This window comes from Notothenia rossii, assembly GCF_949606895.1.
Source record: "Notothenia rossii genome assembly, chromosome: 4".
Classification (NCBI taxonomy): domain Eukaryota; kingdom Metazoa; phylum Chordata; class Actinopteri; order Perciformes; family Nototheniidae; genus Notothenia; species Notothenia rossii.
The window spans coordinates 64,271,703-64,299,562 of NC_136902.1; the positions used below are offsets into that span (position 1 = coordinate 64,271,703).

The 27,860-nt window shown below is 41.2% G+C and overlaps 1 protein-coding gene across 5 annotated transcripts in view; it reads right to left on the minus strand.

The window, feature by feature from the left end:
• Positions 1-27,860, minus strand: part of brip1 (BRCA1 interacting helicase 1) — a 128,060-nt gene that overhangs the window by 91,626 nt on the left and 8,574 nt on the right. For 4 of the 5 annotated variants that reach the window (XM_079676531.1, XM_079676534.1, XM_079676530.1 and 1 more), the window contains exons 6-14: positions 21,782-21,922; positions 10,489-10,761; positions 7,427-7,648; positions 7,096-7,295; positions 6,882-7,014; positions 6,490-6,650; positions 6,211-6,388; positions 5,497-5,637; positions 4,779-4,940 (exon numbers count right to left, since the gene is read on the minus strand). In XM_079676531.1, the coding sequence (XP_079532657.1) occupies positions 4,779-4,940; positions 5,497-5,637; positions 6,211-6,388; positions 6,490-6,650; positions 6,882-7,014; positions 7,096-7,295; positions 7,427-7,648; positions 10,489-10,761; positions 21,782-21,922 (1,611 nt within the window). The remainder of the gene's footprint in view (positions 1-4,778; positions 4,941-5,496; positions 5,638-6,210; positions 6,389-6,489; positions 6,651-6,881; positions 7,015-7,095; positions 7,296-7,426; positions 7,649-10,488; positions 10,762-21,781; positions 21,923-27,860) is intronic. The other variant, XM_079676532.1, reaches the window with a different exon arrangement.

Sequence of the window (27,860 nt, forward strand, 5' to 3'; positions counted from 1 at the left end):
AAGAGCTGACTGCAGATTAAATATTTATGCATCAGCATAGAGAGAGAGATAGGAGACTCCTACATGGCTATCAATAATAAAAAAACATCCCACAGCTCATAATCGCTCCTCGACTCGCAGCACAGGCTGACAAAAAAGAAGGTAAAAGGAGAAAACAACTCGAGTCTTAGCTTTCCCTCACTGTTTGGATTCATCAGAAATGCAACTGGATAGCAGGGAAACAAGGCCAGAGGAATAGAGCGAAGTGGAATCAAACCAATGATCACTGAATGTGACGCGTGGAAATACAAGTTGAACACAAACCCCACAAATATGCCAAAGGCAAAAACTATACTTGCCAAGGGCAAAACACGACTGAAGGTCCACAGTTTTATGGAAAATGTGTCCTGTTTACATGAGATTCATTTATCACAGCAAAACAGTTTGTTATTGAAGCCTGGTCTCTACGACAGTACTTCCAGTTGTAACCGCAAGAGAGAAGTTCACTTCAGAAGTTCAAAATCCTTAAAACTAAAGTAATGAGGCATTGACAGAGCTTTAGGGAAAGGGGACTTCCGTACACTGCTGAAAAAAATGTTACTTAACCAATCCATTTAGAAATAGTAAGATGTTAAATGTATATTAACCATATTCATATATTGGAAAGCAAAACAAAATGTGTGGCTCATTCAAAATATTAGATTTTCAAAACGTAAAGACTTGTATCTGGACAATATGTTATAATGGTGGTGATTAAATGCTTGGCTATACAAAACTTTTAAGGCTTGTTTAAAAAGGTACCTCTAAAATTGATTCAAATGCAGATTGGGAGAGGAGAGGCATTTTTAGTTTAAATATAGTTTTATAATCCGATGCATAATCCATTTGCTGACAATGGGTTAAAAAATGGGTTATTAGGCCGCCAGATAGTTTAGTGGATAGAGCCGGCGGTCAGCTGCCAAGTAAGTGGGTTAGACTCCAGAGCCGGCCGAACATTTTAGGCAAAGTCTCCCCCTTTCAACACTGCATCTCAAATAAAGGCGCCTTCTGGCACTAAAAATACATCTTTTTTTCGTAATGACTTTTCACTCAATTGTAAAATATTTTCAGCAGTATGTATGCTCATTGACAAATATTGCTAATTGATCAAAGTTACCGGTCACATGTGCAATGTGGACAAACACAATGAAAAATGAAATTCACTTGTCCCCGAGTAAGCTAATATGACAACTGAGCCACAGTGGATATTCATTATTCATGAAGAAAAACGCATAACAAACAAAGGGGGACAAAGTGTCTATGAGTGCGCTCTAAGAAGCGCCCTCATTAACTGTAAGAGGATACACTTCCAAGAGGATGACAGCATTGAACAAGTACTTGACAAGTACCTCCATTGATTAGTAATGGTGATCTATTGTACCATACGACACCAACAATAGCTGCTTCTGAGCAGTGCGATCTATCGGAATCTAGTTTAGGCTTTATAAAAAAAGGGTTAATGTTGTGTAAGCCGAGTTAATAGAAATACCTTCAAACAACAAAAACACAGGACATGACTCAAAGTTATGGTCTTTAGCTCCTCCCAGTGGTAGGATGTGGAAATGTAGGTTTTAACTGCAAACATACACAACCACTTCAATACATGTCATTCATTATTCTGAGAGTATAAAGATGTAGGTAGCATGAGGGGCAGTGACACCTCAATCAAGAAAATGGCAGCAGTATATATTTTGTATAAATTATGAAATCACCAATCATCTTTAAAGATCACAATCATCCTGTGATCCATTTCTAATTTTCAATACTGTAAATCTTGCACACTTCTGTATATGTGTCTATTCATCACGGTCTATTTAATAACTGTTAAGCTCAACCACCATACATTCTGATGTACCACACATATCTTTGGCCTTTAGAAAAATGTGTCCGTCTCTTATCGTTTTCATTTTTTTGCTTATTTTATATATTTTTGAAACATTTCTCTTATTTTTTCATTATTATTTTTGAAATAGTTTAAAAAATAGTTATTTATTTGCTCCTTTTTTACAACCTTCAATAATGTTCATTTATGGATCTTTATACAACAAAGCACATTTCTAAAACAAACCTAATTACTAACTTAGCATGAAACCATATTCTGAAAAATACTTCTGTACACACTGATCAGAAAAAAATGCTTAAAATATCTTCTGTCATATGTATACAATGCCGCACAATAGCAAACACATTGCTGAGAATGCTGATTTCTAGGATACTTGGTGCCGTTTTGTATTGCATTCTGTACTGATGCGTTATAATGGCTTTATTACACATTTTTATAATTTTTCATCTCATTTATCTATATATCCTAAATGTATCTTTATTGCTTTTTAAATGTTTGCTTTTAATGTGGAACACCACAATACCAAGGTCCGACACATTTACACCTCATTCATATGAATGAATATGCGCTTTTGCTATGTGAGAAACAATTTGTCTCTATTCCTGCAAAACAAAGACGAAAAACCAAACCAAAAGGAATATGATAAGGTTGCTAGATAGAGACAGAATCATAAGCTAGTAGGGATGTAACGATATATCGAATATCGCGGTAAATAAATGTCTCAATACCGTCGTGAGACGGACAAAATCTACCGCGAAAAAAAAAAAAAATGTAAATAATTTTTTTTTTTTAATATATATTTTTTTACTTTATTTAACCAGATGGTCCTATTGAGATCATCGAACTCTTTTTCAAGGGAGACATGTCCAACATGGTAGCAAGTAGGTTACAACATGAACATAAAACAACAGATAACACAAAAGGACATCGGATTTAGAGGGCTACATTTACATACCTAGAGACATTGACAAGTACCAACAGTATATTTATATCTCACCCTGTCAATAAGCCTCACCTTCTTGGTGGTGGAGAGACAATGCACAGTTTTACCCACTGCTGTCACCCATGGCCAAAGCATATCTCTAAGTCCCAGCAACCTCAGTACCAAGCAAGATAGTTGTTTCCACAGCAGGGGATATTGTAAACGCCCAAACATCCCAGCTTCTACCTGGAAATGTGGACATGTTCATATTTCTAAAGATAACCTTGATGATGCTGACTGAGTGAGTTAGTGAGTTAGATTTGAGTTACCGTAATTTTCGGACTATAAGGCGCACCTGAATATAAGCCGCAGCAGCTAAATTGAATGTTGTGTACATATATAAGCCGCACTGGACTATAAGCCGCAGGTGTTTTAATGCTTAATTACCATATGTAAGGGTTCGTGAACAGAGGGGATTGTCGGGAAAGAGATGGCTGTTTGAGGAAGCTCCCATTTATTAACATTTCAACAAACAAGTTCCATATTTGCATAACGTATTCAAGTGTTACCATTTAGTGCAATAGTAGCTACAGAGCATGTACTGTGCTGTGTAAACTGTACTGTACCACATAGCGTTTCAGACACACAAACTTTTCAACTTTCAAACTTAAACGGTGCGCTCCCAGCGCACGTACCGGCAGTGATCTAGAGCAGTGGTACGGGGACAAACTGTCTCGCTCTCGTAATGTATGTCTGTCTTGCTCTCGTTCTGTCTCTCGTACCACTCTCGGTTCCACTTTTACTTTTGCGCGCTACCTGTCTCACTCTTTTCCGGCCTCCAGCTTTTCCTGCTGGAGCCCGCCGCTTAAAGGTGGGGGGCGCGGACCGGCCATAGAGCCCATAGAGTTAAAGGTGGTGGACTGTAACCTGTAAAATCCATAGATTTAGGAGGTCCCCTAGTGGCCGTTAGCTGTAAAAATCCATAGATTAGCCGCACCGTTATATAAGCCACAGCGTCGAAAAATTGGGGAAAAGGCGCGGCTTATAGTCCGAAAATTACGGTACTTGAAAAACTAAAGTGAAACTTGATTTATTATATTGCAGGGTCTGATTATTATATGACACTTTAAAATACTACTATCCTACTAAAATGTTGTAAAAATCAGATTTATCATTTAATAAAGAAAAAAAATTCAAGTAAAAAAAAAAAAAAGCACATTTGTTTCCCTTTATTTTTCAATATCGCGATAAATATTGTACCGTGGGCTTTTTATCACGATATTATCATACCGTGAGTTTTTGGTATCATTACATCCCTATAAGTTAGTCTAAATAACCTGGCACAATCATTTATTTTGAGTGTTTTATACAAATCCCTTTTGTTGGATTGTTTGTCTTATTAACTCCTAATAAAATAATTGTTTCACAAAGGTTCTCAAACAGCTTGGAACTGCAAATTACAAAATATTTTATAATAATATTTACATTTTCTATACATGTGCTGCACACCAAAAATAGCTAACCAATGCAATGCCAGAACATTTAGTGGTGAGATGTATTAACACTATCTAAAAGTGGCCCATGTGACACATTGATTCCTATCGGACCAGTTATTTCATAAGGCGCGTTCACACCGCAGTAATTTTCCCACTTTAGTTCCGAAATGTTGCGTTCACACTAAAAAAATCCGGAACTAAAATTACTTAATGAGAACCTTTTTACCCCCTTTTGCTAGAGAGCAGGTACTTTCGTGGGAGAAAAAGGTTCCTATTTCTGATTGGCTGGGGGACTTTGGATGGCAGTATACGCCTTGAAGTTGTTTGCGGCCTGCCCGTAAACCCAAAGCAGAAGAAGAAGAAGTGACGTCAGCGGCTTAATTTGCCTAATCCTCCCTCAGGGACTTATTCCGGTGTGAACGTGATCTGTAGTTAGTGCCTATAGCATATGTTCCCTGTTTTAGTAGAGTGTGTCTTAGTGGTGTATTTACATATTTACCTTATAAGATGGCAGAAAGCAGAGGACACCCTTGGCCACGACCTGGCAGACATTGAGCAGCAGCGCCCCCACCTCATCCTGGAAGGCGTACGTTTCAGTGTGTTGGAAGGTGGCGAGGAGCTTTCTGCCTTGGGGTCCTGAACCAATAGTGCCCACCCAAACCTGAATAGAGAGTTTTAGCAGTGTAAATGTCATATCACCAATATAATTCACATAATACATACATCCAGAGATTATTAAGGGACAAAACAACAATATCTCCAGGAATTAGATACAGTACATTAACATATTGCAATACAATGGTTAAACTGTGACATCTGCTGGACAAAACTGGCACTGTGACAGATGTGCAGCATCAATTGTAAAAGTGTCTGTTTGCCAGAAACCTTGGGATTTCCAGACTATCATCATGTACAGAAACCTATATAAGACAATGCAGGAAAGGGAAAATCCAAAAAAGCATAGGACCCCTTTAAGACCTGGATATCAAGTTTACTGAGACAAGTGGAGATAATCATACAGCATTTTCTAAAATGGAGCTTTAGGGATGCTTAGGGATATCAATGACTCATGAGGATGGAGGTTTATGACATCAGAGAGTTATATGATTAAGATAGACATCCATGAATCAAGCAGCTACATATTTTTTTGGAACAGTCCCAAAACATATCCACTGCAAGGTGGCAAGTGGCTCAGTGTCATCGGTAAACCTACTGACCTGGGACTTGTTGATAACATGGTTGGCCTCCAGCTGGATGGTGAACTTCACTCCAAGTTCAGAGGAGAACGAGCCCATTGGTGAAAGGGTTCCTGATGTCAGCACAATGCTGTGCACAGACTTTCTCAAGTCAGAGAAAGCCTGGGAGACGCAGATAGACAATACTGTAAATCTCCAAGAGGTGGTTCTGCTGACAAGTATGCCATAAACATATCAAAACATACAATAATAGAGGATAGGTAGGAATTGAAGAGCTAGAAAATATAAAGGCTTTAACATTTGTTTTAATTACATATTTAACTAGCATTTTGCAGGTAGCCTTGACAGGGTGGTGTAGGAATGATTCCTAAACCCGTGAAAGAGTTTCATTTTAGTACTTTGGGGCTCCATTGTCTTGTCTGAAAGCCTTTAGCTTAGCGGTATTGACGTTAAGTCATGCGACTGTTATGTAGTTTGTACATTAGCATAGCTTTAGTTCTTACAAATCCATTTGGGCTTCAACTATTATAAAAGAGGTGTTCATTTGTGGAGATTATCCTGATGAACCAAATGTGTAAGTATCATAAATGCTTGTTTCCACTGATCCTGAACATTTCGATTGGCTTTTAGTCAAGAGCCCTTGCAATGCTAACTTCGGTGTTGGCGTAGAAAAATGTCTCATTACTACACAACCTATTCGAGTAATAAATCAGTGTGCAATCTCAAAGCTCTCACCACAGCAGGGTTGAGGCACCAGAAGCTTAATGTTAGGACTTCTGCCTTGACTCGGGCACTCATGCGTTGTCTTTGGCGAGGCCGAACAAAAAAGCCATGGGCATCAGGGACATCAGGTGGGACCTGGTTCGTCCAAGCGTAGCTCTTCTGCAGAGCTACCCGGTAGTCTTCAGCAAAGCTACAGACACAAAGAAAACTGAGTGGTCCTTCCATAACCTGTACAACTGTTAATGTGAAGCATGATTTTGGTCTAGCTGACTTCTTTGGTTTGCTTCTGACCTGCAGTTGTCCTCAGAAGAGAACATGAAGCCTAGCACCATGAAGAGGTTTTTGAGGACAATGGAGGAGGCTGAGCTGATTGTTGGGAGCTGAACCATATCCTCTTTTCCATTGACCACACCAACACGCTCCTCCTTCTCTAAAACTGCTGCCAGGTTTTTCTGTCACAAGGAAAGACAGTGGAAGAGATATTTGGTTTTAGATATTCTGGAGTATTCGACAGTGCTTGAGGCTTAATGTGAGCATTTGAACTGAATCGAATAATAGCAATGTACGGTTGTGGAGAAGCTCAAACATGAAGAGATTATGGATGTCATAATACGAGATTTTCAGTTGTTCAGTTTTGGTCCTCATGACAGCTCAACAGATAAAGCAAAGATATTTTGGTGTACCTTCAGAAGGCCGAAGGTGTCAGCAGTGATGCCAAGGTTGTGAAAGATGCCCAGTACATCCTTCCCATTCCAGACTTTACTGGCAGTCTCATATCCTCGTTCAGACATCAAGCCTTGGCTCTCCTGGATCCAGCTACAGCATGGACAAAAGACATATTCAGCAAATGTGTTGTCAAAATATAAAAGCAGACATAAGCAACATGAAGATACTAACTTGATCAAGCTATAGCAGAAGTTCCTGAGTGGCTCGTGCTGGGATCGTCTGATGTTGATGTTGACCATGCCGTCAAGCTCGTCCTTACATGCCAGCAGACTGCTGTGGTCTAGATTAAAGCTGGAACTCTCCCTTGCACAGTCCTCGATGTTGTGGGCCTCGTCCAGAATCACAATCTGACCAGTCAGGTCAATCTCCATCTGGAAAAATTAAGATTCAAAGCAAGAGAGGAAGAAGAAAGAAGTAAACTTCCTGTTGTTCCCTTCCTTTGCACCTTTTTTCCCCCAACGGTCCTACATAATTATCACCCTGTCTTCCACACTCTACTTACACTCTCTCTGATCATTGGGTCCAGCAGGTAGTTATATGGACAGAAGACGATGGAGGCATCCTGCATGAGTTCTCTTGCAGCGTAGTAGGGGCATGAGCGAAGGCGTTTACCCAGTGCCACTATGTCCTCAATGTCCCAGGCTTCAGAGAGTCCGTGGACCCGCTGCAGTGAACACTGATCCCGCATCCTTTGGACACCGTGGTAGTAGCGGCATGATTTACCCTGTAATTTACATTGCAGCATGCCATGGGTCAGAAAACGTTTAGTTTGACGAGACACATATTACATACTATTTATTTTTTTACTTTAACTTAACATTACACAACAAAGGTATTGTCACTGGTCCACAAATCCATGGATCTCAGCTTTAGGAATGAGTTCCTGGAACTAAAGTTAGAGTCTACTCAAGAAGTGACCCTGAATGCCACCTCCAGGCACTTTTAAGGGTTGCATCAAAGCAGCGTTTCCGCCAGGGGGCCGTCTTGCCGTCATTTGGCGGCCTTATTCAGCTCGGGACGCCCTGAACTCGAGCCGAGGACGTCTAAAAATATTAATAATTTGAGAGAAGGTCGAGAGTTTTTATCGCTTGAAATGACGAAAAGGAAAAAGGACAAGGACATCCCTCTGTTGGAGGGGCAAAGGAGTCTGGTGGAATTATTTTCGGTGTATTGAAGATCGCTTCCCCGACATCGAAGGTGCCTGCTACAGGACAACACGGAACGTGCGTGATTTGCACACGATGAGCGGGGGGGGTTTTAGTGGAGCACACGCGTGAGCTGCGAGCGCCGGAGCCTCGCAGCAGCAAAACTGAGGCTCCGTGGTAAACCGGCTCACTAAAGTAAAAAGACAGACCCCGCTCTCGGGGTGGACGCCCTCTCAGCCCTGGTCTGGCGGAAACACTGCATCAAAGTGAATAGTAAATTGTCAAGAAGATGTGTCATCACATCACAAAAAGGATGACTGTCTGACCTCTGGGTTTTTCAAAGTGTTAATACTTTTGCTTCAAAATAAATAAAACGTGCCAATAATGGGATTTTTTTTTTTGTCCTTGAAGCTACATTTGGAACATTTTTTATATATTTACTTTTTTTTATAATCTTTTTATAGATGTATTTATGTTATATGCTATGCACTTCTTTACATCAGCTGAAGTTATCATTTTATGCCAACTGTCGATCGAGCAACAGCAGACTTCTTAGAATTTGGTGAGTAGGTCATAAGGACCTACTCACGATTTAAAAAAAAATAAAATAAAGAAATATGTTGCAAATGGAGCTGCTGTGATGCAAGTCAAATTTCTGACTTGATCTTACCATTAAGGTATTCAGATCGTAAGAACAGAGGTCGCATTAACCAAATACTGTCCCCCTCCTCCAGCAGTATTGCTGATGCAGAAGGAGGAACTTGTTACAGGAGCTCCTTCCCACGAAGCAAGTGTTTTTCAGGAATGGGGAATGCAACCCTACATATAGAGTCGTGCCAACTTATAATCAACTTTAAAACGTCTCCAGTGTTGCAGAGGAGCGCCACAGGTTCAGCCAACAGAACAAAACTAAAACGCTCTCGAGTAAAGTAAAGTTGAGTAAATTGCATTGTTCAAATGAACCTGTTAAGGAACAATGGTCACAGAGTTTTATAGGCTGCTGCTGTCACTGCAGGGAGAAAAATCTTTCATCCCCTTGATGTGTGAAACGTCTTCCATTTGAGTTTTTGCATAGAAGAACTGACGTGCCAAGGCCTAACTAGCTGTGATCAGGTGTTCCAACCATTGTAGTGCATTACATGCCCGGACACTCATATAGTGAAGTAGAATTAGTGTGAAGAAGAGGCTTCTCATGTACCAAGCCCCAATTACACTGTCAACAGAGAGGTGTCCGCTTCAGATGTCCCACCCTGTTCTTTTATGATTTAACAGCTCGAGGTGACACTGTCAACACAAATACTGTACATCCGTGGACCCGTTAACCTCCAGACACAATAATTATCTCTGAATTAAATGCTCTCACAATGGTGTGCTTAGCCTGGATACTTTGCTGAGGCTGAAACCTGTCCGCTCAGTGAAAGCGGAGTTGGGGAGATTAACAGCCAGGCAGCCACATTTAGAAAAGTGGGGACAGGTTAAAACAGAGTGCAGGTGTTTTGACTGAAGTCGCCGTTATCTGAACGATGTGGTTTTCTGTGTTTGAATCACTGTGTGTCTATACAAAGGTAACCCGATGCTGACCAGACTAGACCCTGAGGTTATGAAGACACAGAGCATCAGTCACACCCACTCCAGTTAGAGGTTATGACTCGGGCCAGCTATTTCATATGACAAAGTGAGACAATTGCCATAGGAGGCAAACACCTCCAATGACAGCATAATTGTCCTTACTGCAGTAGGAGCCTCAACTAGAGGTCAGTAAGGGAACAACAACTGTCTCATGTCTGTAAAAAAAGCTCAATCAATGCTTCCTGACATTTTTGTGTTTTAAAAAAAAAATGGTTGGGACAATTTTGAATATTGAAGCAGCATAATTGCTGCTCAGAAGCTACATTGTTGAAGGAGTTTTTTCTGGTAGTGGTAGTAACCTGTGGGTTTATGTTACAGGTGTTCAGTAATTTTTTGAGAAATCAGCTGGGATCAAAGAGTTGGAATACAATGTTGAGTTTGTTTAATGTTCACCAGTGGATTAATGTTTCATTCCTTGTAGAAAGTGTGTGTCATAACCAGCTGAATGCAGGTTAATTGTAGTTCAATAGAGTCCAATTCAGGTCAAGAACAAGTTTTTAGTGAAGCAAAGGGGTGCAAAAAAAAACGGGGGGTTGAAATGGCCTTACTATGAAAGGCATACAGGTTGTGACCGTTATGGGATAAATGTCACATGACAAAACTATGGCCTGAACTTTTTGGGGGGGCCGATACCAGCATTTGAGATGTTTCTCTTTTTACATAAGCATATCAAATAAACATGAGGTTTGAAATTAGCTAAGTAGTAAGGGGCACATTTAACAGTTAAAAAACGATGTAATAGAGATACGGTCATGTGAATGTTTGTGTGTATGCAAGTGTTCATGCTCACATCTTTAGCCTCCAGTAGATCCCTGCAGCGTTCATTGCGGTTGGAGTGAGGCACCACCTCCGGATGGACACATGTCTGATTTCTACTGGATAAGATGGTCATGGCCACGCCGGAGTAAACCGTGCGCTTCAGCTCATGGGCGATCTGAGTTATCTGCTTATGAGTGCGAGTCCCAAAGAAGATCTTAGGAACCTTCTTTTTGCCATCTTTGGCTTTGTCCTTCACAGCTTCTTTGGTTGACGCACACGGGCACAGGATGCAGGGTTCAGGGGACTGGAAAGAGAAAAAAGAGGAACAAATAGTGAGAGGTAGTACGCAGCTAGTTTTAAACATCTCAATAATTAAATCTTAATCCATGAGCTCGTTTGCACAATACCAGGGACTGTCAATTTTGCTGATGAAATGTTAATTTCTTATTAGGCAAACTCCTTCCCTTCCAAATTCTTTATTTTTTTATCATATACTAATCAACACCTTCAATTAATTAAACCCCTGCAACCATCTGAGGGGAGATAAGGTGATAAATCATATGTGACCTGCTCTATCGAAATCAGTCGCATTGACCCGAAGACACATGTTGAGTTGTATACACTGTTGGAAAGAGGAGATTCCTAGCTTTCTAATGATATCAGGATTCATTTCATTTCATTTCAAACCTTTATTTAGACAGATTGGTCCCTTGAGATCATCGATCTCATTTACAAGGGAGACCTGCATCATTTAGTTCCACATGAAACATAAAAACAACATACAAACAACAGAGGATATCATATTTACATATTCAACATTTACAAATACCCAGAGTGTCAAAAAGCATTTCATTTAGACATGCCTTAAATACATTCAGAATGAAATGTATTTAATGCTCAATTTCAATTTTGCCTGTAGACTGTTCCAAGCAAGTGGAGCTGCGCACATAAAAGCTGTCTTACCTAAGACAGTCCTTACTCTTGGCACATCTAACGTGACTATATCCTGTGATCGCAGACAATAGCTGCTTGCAACTTTCCGCTTTATCAATGAACAGATATAATACGGGAGTTTGCCCAACATAGCTTTATAGATAAAAGTGTACCAGTGACTGAGCCTCCGTACAGTGAGTGATGGTAAACCTGCCTTGGTATACAATGTACAGTGATGAGTAAGTGCTTTACAGTTTGCGACAAATCTCAGAGCACTATGATACGCAGCATCTAGTTTGCTCAGGTAGTTGGCAGGTGCATTCATATACAGCAGATCACCATAGTCCAGCACAGGTAAAAAGGTCACAGTGACTAGCCTTTTCCTGGCCTCAAGTGAGAAACAGGACTTATTCCTGAAAAAGAAACCTAGCCTAACCCTTAGTTTTTTAAGCAGGTTATTGACATGAAGTTTAAAAGAGAGACAGTCATCAAGCAAGATACCAAGGTATTTGTAACAGGCAACAACTTCAAGTTTTGTTCCTTGCGTTGATACAATATCTAAAACAGGCTCTGGTGTCTTTTTAGCTTTTGGAAAGAGCATTATCTTGGTTTTATCCACATTTAAAAGAAGCTTTAGTTCAGAGAGCTGAGTCTGAATAATGTTAAAAACAGCCTGTAATTTAACAACCGCCTCCTGAATGAAGGGACCTGCACAATACATCACGGTATCGTCCGCATAAAAATGTAAAGTAGATTGTTTTTGTGCTCCAAATAATAAGCAAAATATGTCACATTATATAATGACTGTCACCGAGTCATCATTTTGAGAAAAAGGCCTTCAAAGTTTTCTCTTCTCTGGAATCCATCGATCTGATTGATTATTAGCAAATGATCAAAATACTAGGCAGGGAAGATATTTTTGTTTGGATTACTGGTCTGGGGGAAGCTCGCGAGTCTGTATGTATGTGTGTGTTTGTGTATTTTTGCGTTTGTGTGTATTGCTTTTGTTTCCCGGGGAAAACACTCACGAGAAACACCGGCTGTTGTTATGCCTGCTGTGACGTAAAGTTACTCAGTTCTCCGCTTGTAATTATGGCGTTATAAACTTCGAAGTTGTATTTATCATCTGAATTTGCCGAAACAAGTTTAATATTCTGAAAGCCAAGACTTTGTTTATTTGAAATCAGATGAAAACAAACTGTAACGGACCCTGCTGTGTTATCTATGATTACTATACGCCTTACATTCATAATTTCAGCAGAGGGAGGAGCTGTGCCGAGGAAGAGCAGAGTGTCGAGTGAGAGCTGTCATCTTCCCTTTACAAGCTTGAAAAATGTATTTATCGTGTGATTTTGGAAATAAAAGTTTCATATTCTGAAAGCCAAGACTTTGTTTGTTTAAAATCAAACAAAACACCCGAACCCCGAAAAACTAGTTTTTTACGCCAATCCACGTTTATTTTGAAATCAGCCATTGCGAATTCCGACTGATTTCGATAGAGCGGGTCACATATGTGTTGAAGGGGCTGGGGGGACGGGGGTAGAGCAGTGCCCCCCTGGTGAGCCGTGCTATTGCTTACTCCCTGCCTTTTTTCTTTATCATAATTAAGTCATGGATAATGTGGCTTGATTTACCAAGGATCAGGTGCGCGGGGTTCATTTTGTTAATGTCACTAAATATGTTTAAACATGCAATGTAGTTTTAAAACAAAAAACGTTTTTGAAAGATTCCACTAAAACACACACATGGCACCTGCTTGTCCTGCTTCACAGTGATTGGTAGAGGTTGCAGGGTTTGGACGAGTGATAAGATCAATTCACATTACATTACATGTCACTTGTTAGGCGCTTTTATCCAAAGTGACTTACATACTCAATACTGTGGGCAATCCCTACAGGAACAATTTTGGGTAAAGTGTCTCCAGGACACAACGACATGCTGACTGCAGTGGGGTTTGAACCTGTGTGACCCCCTGATCCGAACACCAACGCACAACCCACTGCACCACACACCTCCCTACATTCCAATACAAATGATAATCCACTTGACCCAACCTTTATGCATGATCGAAACATACCAGATACATTTCGAGGTTTCACAGTTTGTGCACTCAAGACCTGCCGTCAGGGCTCTCGACTAACTTTTTTCACCATCCTCCCGGAACCGTCCCGAAATATAATCTAAGCCGTCCCGAAATTAATGTGGACCGTCCCGAATTTAAAATATTAGTTTTTCTACTACTTATCATTAGTTAAAATCATTCAAAGTGACCTTTAACATAAATAAAACATCATACAAATCATTAGATGATAATTCATCAACCTTTTTATTTGAGTAAATCAGTCAATCACATGACAAAGGCCAAATATATTTAAACAAACACACAAACGAGAAAATTACTAATATTGAATCAAATCAAGTCCCATCCAATTAACAAAACAAATCCAACACTCTGTCCTGAAGACAGAACCCAGAGTAACCACTAACCAGGAGGACAGTCTGTAACACAGTCAGGAGACCTTTACAAACTGCCCCGCCCCCTCGCACACAGACGGGAGAGAGAGATCTCGTCTGGATTGGAAAGCTCGAAAATACATCATAGACGCATGTTGTAGTCTTATTGCATATTAGAAACGGAGTTGGATAAACTAAAACTGCGATATAATGTTTATGTAGCAATACTACATATGACATATATTTTTTTAAATGTCTCCAGTACCGATAAAAAGTCAGATAACGTCGGAGCTTAACGTTACCACTGTCTTTAATAATTCCGGGCCGGGCGGAGCCCGTTTAATACCGGGGCTCGGTACCCATCCATACATGGGGAGAGGCGCAGCATATTGCTAAGGACTAAATACGATGGAGGGTTCTCATCTCAGCCTTATTACCCATAGGGGATGAAGAGGAGTAAGTAAATAAAGAGGCCGGCGCTCCAGGGTCTGGTTCTGCGTTTTTGTGATGTAACGGTAAAACATTTCAGAATTCCTCCACGGGATACCGTTGTCATTTTACATCACTCAACCCGCGAAATACACACACTCAGTACATAGCCTACTGTAGATAGACCCGCGAATTTGCGGGCCAGGAATTTGCGGGCACAGCCAGCTGTGCGGCTGGCTGACAGCACATGGGCACAGCTTACGTATGTGTGTGTGTGTGTGTGTGTGTCTGTGTCTGTGTCTGTGTCTGTGTCTGTGTCTGTGTGTGTGTCTGTGTGTGTGTGTGTGTGTGTGTGTGTGTGTGTGTGTGTGTGTGTGTGTGTGTGTGTGTGTGTGAGAGTGTGTGTGTGTGTGTGTTTCGCAGGTTGCTAAATGTTTTGTGTGTTTATGTTGACAAGGAGGTTTAATAATTGTGTGCTACACACAACGTGCAGTCGATTTCATTTTCATCGCCGTTTGTAGTAGAGTTAGCAGGGTATTTTTATTTTAACTCTCGTCCCAAATTCGTCCCAAAATAATTTTGTATCCTCCCTCACACTATTTTTTTCGGCCCCGGGACGACGGGACGCCCTTAAGCTCGAGCCCTGCCTGCCGTATTGTGCCAATAAATAAATGGGCATGCATCCAATACCAACCACCCTACCGATCCATATTATGGTGGCAACAACACATACATGGTGCTTGTTTTAATTATTGAATGATAAGGTTAGCTGGCCTCCTATTGCTGAGGTCCAACCAACAGTGTTACTTATTTATTTAGGCAATAAATAATAATACATGAATTAATAAATTACTTAAATCTCAAATCTCACTTTAAGATCTCAAAATGTTCTTCTAAACATTGGTATTTTTTTACTATTGTAATTGTTTATCTGCATTTAGCTCTTCGCTGTATTGTGAAACAAAAAGCTCATCAGCGACTCATCACCATTATCTGCAGCCTGAAAGGGCTTTGACAGACTGTCTTGTATACTCTATTGAAAAAGACATGGAGAAGCATAAAGAATCTGCATCCATACATTAGGTGTCCTGTCACTCTGCACCAGATGACCTTTTGAGTATGAAAGAGGATCGGCCACCATTGTGGTGGCTGAGAAAATCTAGCTGCTTCATAATTGGCCGTCCAGCGATGTTTCGGATGCCCCCCCCCATCCCTCACAGGTGAAGTGTAGCCAGTGACGCTTATGAAACCGATCCTACTTGTGTTTTGAGCTCTTTTAAGTGGTGTAAACTTTGGACATTCAGTGGCTCAGACAGCATCAAATCACAGGCGTCTCAAAACCAGTATTGGAAACCATTTTGAGATTCTTTGGTAAAAATACCTCATTATCAATATTAACATTAAAAATGCTACCATTAACACAAACAGTAGTGTATCTTTGTATCTACTGTATGTAGCCATGTGGCACTTATATAAAAGATGATTTATAAAAAGATAAATAAAAAAGCCACATATTTAGTAGAGTTCAACATCTGTCATTGTTTCATATCAATGAATGTTCATTCCTTGTGAAAAGGACAAACAAGTGGGAATCAATAATATAGCATATATTTCTATTTGATACATTTCAAATGCACGTACGACGAAAGAGGATATCTACAACATTACCCACTTTTTTAGCAGTGACAAAGTCTGCTGATTGAAATGACTTCACAGAAGAAAATTCTGTCTTTTCCTCTAAAATCATACCATATGCAGAAGTGGTAAAGGACAGGCATGTCCACTCATCATTGTCGTTTGATAAAAATAAAATAAAAAGAATGTAAAAAACGGTTGCTGAACTGAAGATGAAATCTGATATTTTGACACTTTCAATTTCTGGGGCGATGGTGGCAGATAAAGATGGCGGACAATGGCTCAAATTAACTTTATAACATTTTTGATGAACTGTTCTCTTTGACGTTATTGTTTGAGTATGCATGGCCTAGTAGAATCATCAACGGATAAAGAAGTGCTGGGACACTCGAGACAATCACAACGTTGATGTGTTGGCCTGTTGATAAAATATACTTTGACCTTCTTAAACAGGCCAACGAGGCAATTTCAGAAATAGTTGTGCCTACATCTATACAGAGAACCTACTCCATCTTTACAGGGTCAAGCTAATGCACTTGACAGGCTGTAAAACAGAGAGGAAGGGACGAAAGAAGCCACTGTTTATTTTGTATGCCGGTCAGATAATCTGGAAAGAGATTTTTCAGAGATTACCATATTTTTCTAAATATTGAACAAGCTGGCAAAGAAGTTTATTCCTACATCTCCAACAACTTAACTGAATGATTTCACGCAAGAATGAATGGTATGTGTTGTCACGTATGGCAACCTATGATGGGGTTTAGAAAGCAGCACTTCTGATGACAGATGAGTAGCTTGAGTTACCCGGCCTCTCAGATTTTTCAAGCATGTTTGCACATCAAATATTACAATGTGTGATGGAGTGCAGGCCAAAGAGAGCCCTTAGAGAGCTGTCTCTCAGACTTAAGAGGGATAACGAGCCCTGAGTCCATGTGAAAAATAAACAGAGGTGCTGCAGGGCCCCAACACCAGTTCAAGTTACCTTTCTCCTCTGGAACAGTTACGCTCCGTAGCCTGGGCCCTGAGCCCGATCACCTTACCTTCTGCTGCCACATTAAATAGAGCCATCCAAATATCCTGCACCAAGATGGCCAATAATTACTTATTCATTGGCAGGTGGGGGGAGGAAGGGGTGGGTTGGTGCGGTGTAGAAGGGCTTGGTGATGAATAGAGGCCCTTGTCAAAAGCTGCAGCAGGAAACAGCTGACACAAGAGTATCCTTTTACGTGCCTGCCTCCCGAGATGCCAGGACAACAAGGTTTCAAGCCTGGCCCCACAGCCCAGAGCAGACACCCGCTAGAAAGGAATGCAGATAACTGGCAAAAAGGGCAAACGGGACGCCAGCTCCGCACGCAACAACGACACGCTGCTTAGCAATTCCACTGGAGTTGCTCCTTTGGTGCCACTTGCAATGAAAATATCCTCACTTAGTCTTTCAAGTTACATATAAGATGAGGCTTCCTTTTTAACGCAGCATGTATAGGTACATTGTAAAGGATAGGTTTATTACCTTTCATGTGGTTTACATCGTTTCATCAGGTGTTCTCAGCTTACTTATTACAGGTTTACTGAGTTTCCATGGTATACCTACACTACCAGGTGCAAGTGTATGCACCGGCTAAAGCTTACTTGAATTGACAGAACAGAGGTCAGTGGTGTCACTGAACACTTCAGAATATTCACAGGTAGGCTTCTGTTGCGTGGCTCCCTGCCAACACCTGAGAGATGGAAATCTCACACTCCAGAGGGCTAGATAGAGGGCACTGAGGGGCCGCAGGCAGCGGATCACTTAGGTATCACTGGCGCCTCTCACTGGACGCCAATTTGCTCCTCATTCCACAGCTTTCGAGGGCTTGGAATTCATTCCAATAAGGGTGGGCTTCAATAGTCAATACCTTGGAAGACATGACACCAAACACCCTCTCCTTCCAATATGACCACACCGTGCAGGTAGGGGGCCCTGGCAAATACCTGCCCTCCAAAGCACCTGTTTATCCCTCGGGCACAGTAACCAGCGGGTGAACCCCATTCAATATTTATCCCCGTGGCTTTCACAGATCAGTGGTCCAGGCGAGGCAAACCCTCTTAATTAAAACTGGAGCTTGCTTCAAAGGGCCCCATTCAGGACGTCAGTCAGCGCTCGCGGGACAAAAGAGCCAGGGTCATGTAGCTTCAGGGAAACCAGAGACAGACGCGCTTTTTTGACTTCACTTTCCCTCCTCCTCTTTTTCCACCTCCAACCACCTCTAAATCCAAGCTACACACCTGTGGCAAGTTAAAACACAGCTTCAGAATCCTTTCTGAATAGCTTTCTATAGCTGAGCATTGCTAATTTAGGGCTCACATGCTGGTATTTAGGATGTGCAGAGAACTCAGGAAAATGGATTACAACTGATTGCAGCTATTTGGCTTAAAGATTCTCTCAGTTTTCCTTTTCTAAGCTCAGGCTGATTAAAACTAATGCAGTCCAGAAAACCGAGCTGTGAAACATCTAGAGTTGAAACAACTTGTCTTACACATAAGTGATTGAAAACCCACAGAAGAAAAACAGCAACTGTTCGGATCATTCATAATCTTTCAGTTGTTTCTGCCAAACATTACCAGCTTTTCATTGTCATACATGATAGTAAACTGATTATCTTTTTGTTCTAAACTGATGGTAGGATAGAGTCAAGAAATGTCATCATCATTACAAAATACTAATGACCCGTTTTCACCTGAGATATCAGATGCACAAGAATGGGACTGACTTGAGGTCATACTGATCCTGACCTCGGACCCAAAACAATTGTATCAGTTCATCTTTGAGCCAAAGTAGGTGACAGATAGACAAACTGTCTCGACTGTAGGGTAGGCAAAAACTAAATTATGTCAAGCTGATGAAGAGGATATTATGTCAGAAGTCTAATATATCACTATGTTAATGGTTGCACAAAAGCCTGATTGGCAACTTTGAAAATAGGCAATCAGATCATGTATTGACAATTATCCTACGCAGATTTTAATGTGGTTTCAACCCAATGTTGTAGATGTAACGCTACCTGTATTTACTGCAGAAATTCTAAAGGTTTGATTATTTTAAAGCTCCATGACTAGTATACCCAACGAGAAGAGGTTAGTATTTGAACCAAAGGCTACAACCTTTAAGTCTGCAAGAGATTGATATAAGTTAAAAGTCCATGGTGCATATGAAATAAAATCTTTCATACTTTCACTATTTTGTGGTAAACAAATGTATGATTTGCAGATCATTTAACTTCATGTTATTCAAGTGAATATGAAACACACACACACTAATAGTATACTGTCTCTTATCACCATGGATATTTGCATTTAGTTTTTACTAAAACAAACATACCCGTTTGTAAAAACATGGATGATCTGTAATGTTCAAATGCGACCTATTGAAGCCTAAACATGTTATATGTCATATATACTAGGGATGCCAGCGATTATTCGTTACAGTCTCCATAATCGAAAATTATTTTTTAAATTTGATTTTATTTATATATTTTTTTATTATTATTTATGTTTGTTTTTGTTTTCCTGGCTTAGTTTCAACCAAAATACAGACTACATGTAGTTTTAACACAGCCTTGGTCAATTTAGTGGAGTATGTCTCCATCCAGTGGTGTAAGTGTACGGTCATTTTCACCCAATAGCCGAAAGTGAAACTGAAAAGTATGTGGTCCAAAAACGAGCCATATTCTACTCCAGTGATTTTTTGTGGGCTGTTTATGACACTGATAGTGTGCAACAGACCTTTGTTTTACATTTCAGTTTCTCTGTTGATATCTGATGAAGAGGTTAAAGAAGATATGTCAAAATGTAGGACTGCTGCTAATGCAACTTCAGATTCAGCTACTGTTATTCACTCAGAATCAGTATATTTTATTGATCCACCCCTACATTTGGGTTTGGTGACAGTTCTACAGAAGTTAAATAAAAAACATGCACTTTCTATTAATAAAGTATGACAACAAAAGCAAGATAATTGTTAGGGATGCTGCGATCGCCAATTTTGGGGCCGATCGCCGGAATCAGTACCGGCCGATACCAATCGCCGATCCGATCGAGTGGGCGGGGCCTATGGGGATCTTCCATTTAAAGGGATGTTTAAAACTCAGTTAATGGGGCTCATTCACTGGCGCTTCCACAAACAACAACCAACATAATTATTACATTCAAATGAATTACATTATTCAAGTTTACATTAACTTTGGATAATAACACGGGAGAAATGAGCGGAAGCGCTCTCTTTTCCTCTCTCCTCCTCTCTCTCCTCCTGACAGCCTGTCAGTATCTCATGCAGCTCGCTGATCCAGTAATTAGCGACCCGACAGTGAAGAATAAATATATTTATAACTAGTTTAGCTTGTTCCAGAGCTAGATCAAATAGCTAAGTGTTTTAGGTCTAACTCTTATGGCGCATTTCCACTACAGGGCCTCGCTCGGCCTCGCTCGGTCTGGCTAGGCCTCGTTAGGCCTTGTTAGGACTGGCTCACTTTATGCTGCGTTTCCATTACAGTTTAGTAGCTGGGGCAGTAACTATAGTAACGCAGTTTAGGCGGAGACGTGACGTCATCTTCAATGAGAACCACAGAAAAACAACATCAGCCGTTAGCTGTTAGCACTCAAGCTCACAGCTCCTTATATCTGTTCAGAAACTAGACAAAAGTTAAACAAGTCCAAACCACAGACTGTCTGTGTCATGGCGAATACAGTCGCTGGTTTATTTATGTCTGTATAGGCTGTTGTTGTGAGTGTGGACGGTCGGGGCATATACTGCGTTAGCTTAGCCAATCTCCATTTAGACAACACGCATTTTAAAAGGTTTTTCGCCTGCCGTCTGTCTGTAGACCAGTCAAAGCATTAATTCACGGTTTTTACTAACCGGTATCAGTATGTCGTTACTTCAGCATCATTTTGAAACGTGTATTACAATTAAATCACGGTCAAATATGTTCATTTTGTTGTAGTTGTAGCCCCCTTGCCACCGATTCTCTCTCTAGTTCAGCAAACTCAGCCCGACTCAGCCTGGTTGTTGGCCCGGAAAGAACCTCGATTTTATAGGGCCACAAAACCTGTGAAATATTAACTGCGCCAAATGGAAACGCAACCAAAAACGGGCACGCTTATAGCGAGCTCCGCGCTGTAGTGGAAATGCGCCATTAGTGTGTGTTGCTCCGCTCACCGGTCCGTCACAGCGGGTGGAGCTGCAGGATTTCTGCTTCACACACGTTGCATACCGCCATTTTACTGTCTTTTTCGGACACCTTAAAATACTGCCAGACCGGTGAAGCCATTTTGGCGAGCTTGTTTTGCCGCGCAGAAAAGTGTCATGTATTTTACATCGTGCGATCGGCTCTCGCGATCGGCATTTTTAGAGAGCACCGATCGATCTGCAGAGAGTGAATATCGGCCAATATCGATCGGCGGCCGATCGATCGGAGCATCCTTAATAATTTTACTATGTTGTCGATCAGATTGTCTAAGTAGAACACTCACTTTGGAAACATACCCAGTGTAGCAATTATCAGCTCTACACCAAACAGGTAATCATTAAAACTGCACTGATAAAACATAGATATCATTAAATAAATACAATTATGATCATTACAGTTTGAAATGGCTCTGTAAGGGTGTCACTGGGAGTCATGTGTTGTAGTGAACCGGCATGCACGATACCAGCACCCTTAAATTAAACAGCTCAGTTGATCTAATTCCATTGTTAATTGTACTTTTTTCTACTGTTTCTTATCAACATCTGTCCTTAAAAATACACCTATCCAAATGCATGGACAATATATTTCCCCATGTATCAGTAAAGTCATATTATTGGTATATTGCCTCCATGTGTGGAGTGTACTCACGCAGCATGAGGAGGACTGAGCAGCTGATTGGCTGCTTGGCTTCACAGTCCAGCTGGGAGGGCCTGAATGCTCGTCTCCATGCTCCGACTCGACGTCATCTATGAACACCACTCCCTGCTCCAGACGCTGCCTTTTACGGCTCTGACGATCAAACACAGAAACTCCATTGAGCTGCACAACAATCTAAATAATTCATCTAAACCAGTGGTTCCCAACCTGTGGGCCCCTGGTGGGCCGCGAAGGTATTGCAAGTGGGCCGCCAAATCTTTTCCAAAATAGTATGATTTTTGTGGGGGGGAAATCAGATAAAAATATACAGAATAATATTTAAAATGATATAAAAAATGTAATTATTCTTTTCATCATTGCATTTTTCCTTAAAATATTAGATATGTGACGAGCAGAGAGATAGGAACATTTGTTGTAATCGGCCGGACTACTTTGCTGCGGGACCGGCGGGACAGCTCTGCACTTGATTGATGCTGATTGTGTAAACTGTAATTAAGTTAGAGTAGAGCAGAGTATTAAAATGGATAGCTGGCTAGCAACAGGGAGTATTAAAAGGAAAGAGAGACCAGAGGCTGTCAGTGAATCGACCGGTGATCTCCTGGCCGTCAAACAAAAAAGAAGAGTTCGAAGAAAGTACAGTGCTGAGTACTTAGCGCTGGGATTTTTTTGGACAGGCACAGAAGCTGAGCCGTTACCGCTGTGTGTCGTGTGCTTTGAGACTTTGTCAAACGAAGCCTTGAAGCCATGTAAACTGCGCCGTCACCTCGAGACAAAACATGGACAATATGCGACCAAGCCGCGGGATTTTTTTCAGAACAAGCTCAGGGAGTATCAGAGCAAAAAGAAGGTAATTGAGCATATGGGCTGTGAGAACACAAATGCTGTGGAAGCGTCTTTTCGGGTCTCCCAACTCATTGCCAAAGCTGGAAAACCACACACCATCGGCGAGGATTTAATTCTTCCCGCTGCAAAACAGATCGTTCAGGTGATGTTGGGAGAGAAGGCAGTGCAGCCTATCAACCTCGTTTCATTGTCGGATAATACGGTCAAACGAAGGATTGATGAAATGGCAGATAATGTGTTGGAGCAGCTGATCCAAAGCGTAAAAGAGAGCCGCTTTTACGTGCTCCAACTGGATGAGTCAACCGACGTCGCAAGTCTGGCAAACCTGCTTGCTTATGTGCGATACGAAAATGGTGGCGAGATAAAAGAGGAGTTTTTATTTTGTAAACCTCTGCCTACCCGTTCAACTGCTGAGGCCATTTTTCACACTGTGAACACTTTTATTGTTTCCAATGGGATTGACTGGTCCAAATGTGTTGGATTGAGCACTGACGGAGCCCGTGCAATGCTGGGACAGCACAGCGGGGTTGTCCGACGTGTGAAAGCGGTGGCTCCGCGGGCAACATCTGTCCACTGCAGCATACACCATGAAGCACTTGCTACAAAGAAAATGCCCCCGGATCTGAAGACGGTTTTAGATGAGGCGGTCAAAGCTGTCAACTTCATCAAGAGCCGTCCACTGCAAACACGTTTATTTGCGGTGTTATGTGGAGAGATGGGCAGTGATCATCACCAGCTACTGTTACACACTGAAGTGCGGTGGCTCTCCCGAGGCAAAGTCCTGACGCGACTGTTTGAGTTGCGTGATGAAGTGCATGTGTTTTTTCTCGACACAACGTTTGAACTCGCACACCGCTTCAGGGATTTTGAGTGGTTGGCTAAGTTGGGTTACCTGGCTGATATTTTCAGCCACTTAAATGGACTCAACCTCGGTCTTCAAGGGATAACAGTGAACATATTCAATGTCCAGAATAAAGTTGAAGCAACCATAAGAAAGCTGGCGCTGTGGGCTAAGCGTGTCGAGCAGTCAAACTATGACTCGTTTGAAAATATGGCTGATTTTCTGACAACGGAACAGAGTCCACTTCCCATCACCGTGAGCAACGCTGTCAGAGAGCACCTGCAAGGTTTGAGGACCCAGCTGCGCGCATACTTCCCCATCCCAGATGTGCAGTACAACTGGATAGAAAACCCATTCGCCAGCCACAGTGATGAGGCTCTCGCTGCTTTGAGTGCAAAAGAGCAAGACAGTCTCCTGGATCTCTCTTGTGACACCGCGCTGAAGCTGATCTTCTCACAGAAGCACCTGACAAACTTCTGGCTTCATGTTGCTTCTGAGTACCCTGATCTGGCTAACAGAGCTGTGAGATTCCTGATGCCTTTCCAAACGACGTACCTCTGTGAGACTGGATTTTCTGCACTCGTGGGATTAAAAACTAAGTACAGAAACCAACTGAATGTTGAGCCAGATCTTCGACTGAAACTTTCATCCATTGTGCCAGACATCAAACATCTGGTTGCCGCCATGCAACACCAGCCGTCTCATTAGGTGAGTCAACATATTGTGGGCCTGTTGTTGGACTGATCCACTGCAGCTTTATAGAAGCTTTAATTTTATTTCGTTGCAAGTATTGCTTTTACTTGTATGTAAATATTTTTCTGCTGTCGAGGCTTAACATTACATGCATAGTTTTGAACTTTATCTGTGCACTGGTTTGTTTGTTTGTAGGCAGATGATTTAATGTTAAAATACAAAGTGTAATTTTTCATTAATGAGCCCAAGCAGAATTTACATCATCTTTACAACGGATTTGTGTTTATTTGTAGGCTTATCGATTTAATGGGCTTACTTTTGATATTTGGATTTTGATTTGATTTTGGATGTCAAATTGTTATATATGAGAATGCATTTCTCCATTGTTGATGGATATAGTTATTTATTAATCATTTGATAATTAGCCGGTTACAAACAGCCCATTGCTTGTCATTTCTGATATCTGTGTGGTGTTGATGGACAGCTCCTTTAATAATTGTGTGTGTGTGTGTGTGTGTGTGTGTGTGTGTGTGTGTGTGTGTGTGTGTGTGAGAGAGAGAAAAAGCGAAAGAGAGCGAAAGTGTGTGTGTGTGTGTGTGTGTGTGTGTGTGTGTGTGTGTGTGTGTGTGTGTGTGTGTGTGTGTGTGTGTGTGTGTGTGTGTGAGAGAGAGGTGTGTGTGTGAGAGAGAGAGAGAGAGAGAGAAAGTGTGTGTGTGTGTGTGTGTGTGTGTGTGTGTGTGTGTGTGTGTGTGTGTGTGTGTGTGTGTGTGTGTGTGTGTGTGTGTGTGTGTGTGTGTGTGTGTGGGCTTCCAACATGTTTCTCCTGTATTCAGTGCTCCATTTAGGTTCAAATTTTAATAATTTGGATGTCAAATTGTTATATATGAGAATGCATTTCTCCATTGTTGATGGATATAGTAATTTATTAATCATTTGATAATTAGCCGGTTACAGACAGCCCATTGCTTGTCATTTCTGATATCTGTGTGGTGTTGATGGACAGCTGCTTTAATAAATGTGTGTGTGTGTGTGTGAGAGAGTGAGTGAGTGAGTGAGTGAGTGAGAGAGAGAGAAAGTGTGTGTGTGTGAGAGAGAGAAAGCGAAAGAGAGAGAAAGTTTGTGTGTGTATGTGTGTGTGTGTGTGTGTGTGTGTGTGTGTGTGTGTGTGTGTGTGTGTGTGTGTGTGTGTGTGTGTGTGTGTGTACAGCTCCTCACTGCTGTGTTAGCGACTGTAGAGCTTCCAACATGTTTCTCTTGTATTCAGTGCTCCATTTATGTTCAAATTTTAATAAAAAAAAGTGCTTTGAGAACGCATTATATGGCCTCTGTATTTATGGGAAGGTGGGCCTCGAAAAAATTTAAGACTTAAAAGTGGGCCCTGAGTTGGAAAAGGTTGGGAACCACTGATCTAAACCAATAACAGATACCTTTGACAAAAAAAGACTTCACACATTACACAGCTTGTTTATTATCAGTACAATTCATCTTGGCTGAAACAAAACAGCAGACGGATGTTTGTCATTTTCGTTCTAGATTTCTCTCAGGAATATGAACCTAGACCGTATTTTGCATATTATATTTTAATTGCCTTTTTAAAAAAATTCCAATAAGAATCATTATATTATTCATTTTAAAAAACATTAATCCTAAAGAATAATTCAATTAATCAAAGCATTAAACCGTGTTAAATGTATACATTAAGTGTAATCTCCATCAAGGCATTGTGTCATTTTGTAAACTATTTTATTTAATGAAAGTCTCTGTTGAATAAATTGAGTCATACTTTAAAAGTAGCTGAAAACAGTTTGAAAGCCTAATTATGCAGTCTTTTTCCATGCCGATAGTTAACATCCCATCCCAACATGTCTTCACCTTAGGATCTCTCTTAAAGAGCAACTTCCAGGTTAGAGACACCTGTGAATAAATGTGTAGGAAAATGATGAATACACTAGATTTTCCCAAAAATATACAGAAATATACACTACAGTGACATCTGGCGTCGTTTTTGTAAGAAATGTTCACTTCCGCATAAAAAAGCCTCGGCACGTGACCTCCCGCGTTTGACGTAACGTGGGGGACACAAGGGGGAGAGCGGCCGGCGTAACGTATTAATAAACATGGATCCCAATGCTAGTTTCGACACAAAAGACACAGAAGAAGTTGAACATGAATATTCAAATGCATATGACGGACCACAACCTTATAATTATGAGCCTGCTAGGGGTCCAAGAGACCAGGAGCAGCCAAGGATTAGAAGAAATAACGGCCATCGGAGAGAAATTGAGCTGTGGTGTGAGGAGAACCAGTGGAGAACTGGGCAGCTATCTTGGTGAGTGACCGGCGTTAGCTACAGAATGTTAGCTAACGTCACATCACAACATTGTAAAGTAGCTATCATATCAGGCTATAACTAAAGTAGCATTGATAATATAGTAACGTTACTGGCAGGACTGTTGATACTGATCCATAACAGAAACTAATGCGCAAGTATCAGGCGTATCTCGCGTTACCTAATGCAACTCCACAATACGGTGCTGTGTACCGGAGGAGAGACGCGAGATACGGCTGATACTTGACAATCTGGCGGAGAAAGGTTGTGGAGCCTCCGTTGATATGTCGTTGTAAATGGCTTGATGGAAAGCAGGTGTGTAGTCGGGGAGGGTGCACAGCTGATTGCAGCAGGTGAGTGGAGGTTGAGCCGGGAGCCAGGAGTGACAGCCACCACGCCCACACAAACAACACAGACAGGGGGAAACGAACAAACACAAAGGAGACGGCTGGAGCAGTACAGCCACCACAGCGTTACCTAATGCAACTCCACACTATGTCTTACGGTGCCGTGTACCGGAGGGGAGAGAGAGAGAGCAGCGAAGGGGGGGGAGAGAGAAGTAATACGGTTTCCTGATAAAGCTGCGGAGAGTATGTGCTGCAGGGAGGTGGATGCACAACGCAGCTAGCTCCGGTCCTTTTTACTGTGGACTCGATGTCCTGACAGGCTGGTATTTGTGCAACCTGCACAAACACAATACTGCACCATGATTACAAATGGTGAAATACAATGTAAAACTACCGAAAAATACCAGCTCCTTAAAACACAACCGCTCTACTCAACGCAACTCTACTATACCCACGGTCAGAGAGCGGAGATGTGTCCCCTGTGTGATGTAATATGACGCGTTTGACGTATGACCTTCAAAAAAAGCCGTTTTTAAGAGCAGAGCTCAAAATTGCTCCTTTCCCTCTGAATTCCTGCCCTTATGTCTCGTAAAACATATCAAATCCTGCATTCACTTTTTTAATTGTAATTTTCAAGCAAGTTTAAGCATAAATGTAGAAAAAATAAAAACCTGCAAGATGCTCTTTAAAGGTTAAGGGTTAAGATGTTGTATAAAAAACAGATCTTGTATCTTTAACCTCTGTGTAAAAAAAAGTATCTGTTTTGCAATAAACTATGTGTTGTCATAAGAAACATTGCAAAGAAATTGGCACCAGTTCATATTTTCTTTTGTTCTTTCATTTCCACCTGTGTTGTATTTGATTGTCAGGCGGTTTTTGAGCATTGCATATTGATTCATTTTTACATGAGAGCACACTCACACTCTAATTGATGATACTTACAACAACATTACAATCTATTGAAGCCATTGCAGATATCGATATTATTTTTAAATGACAAGGCCAAAATATATTCAT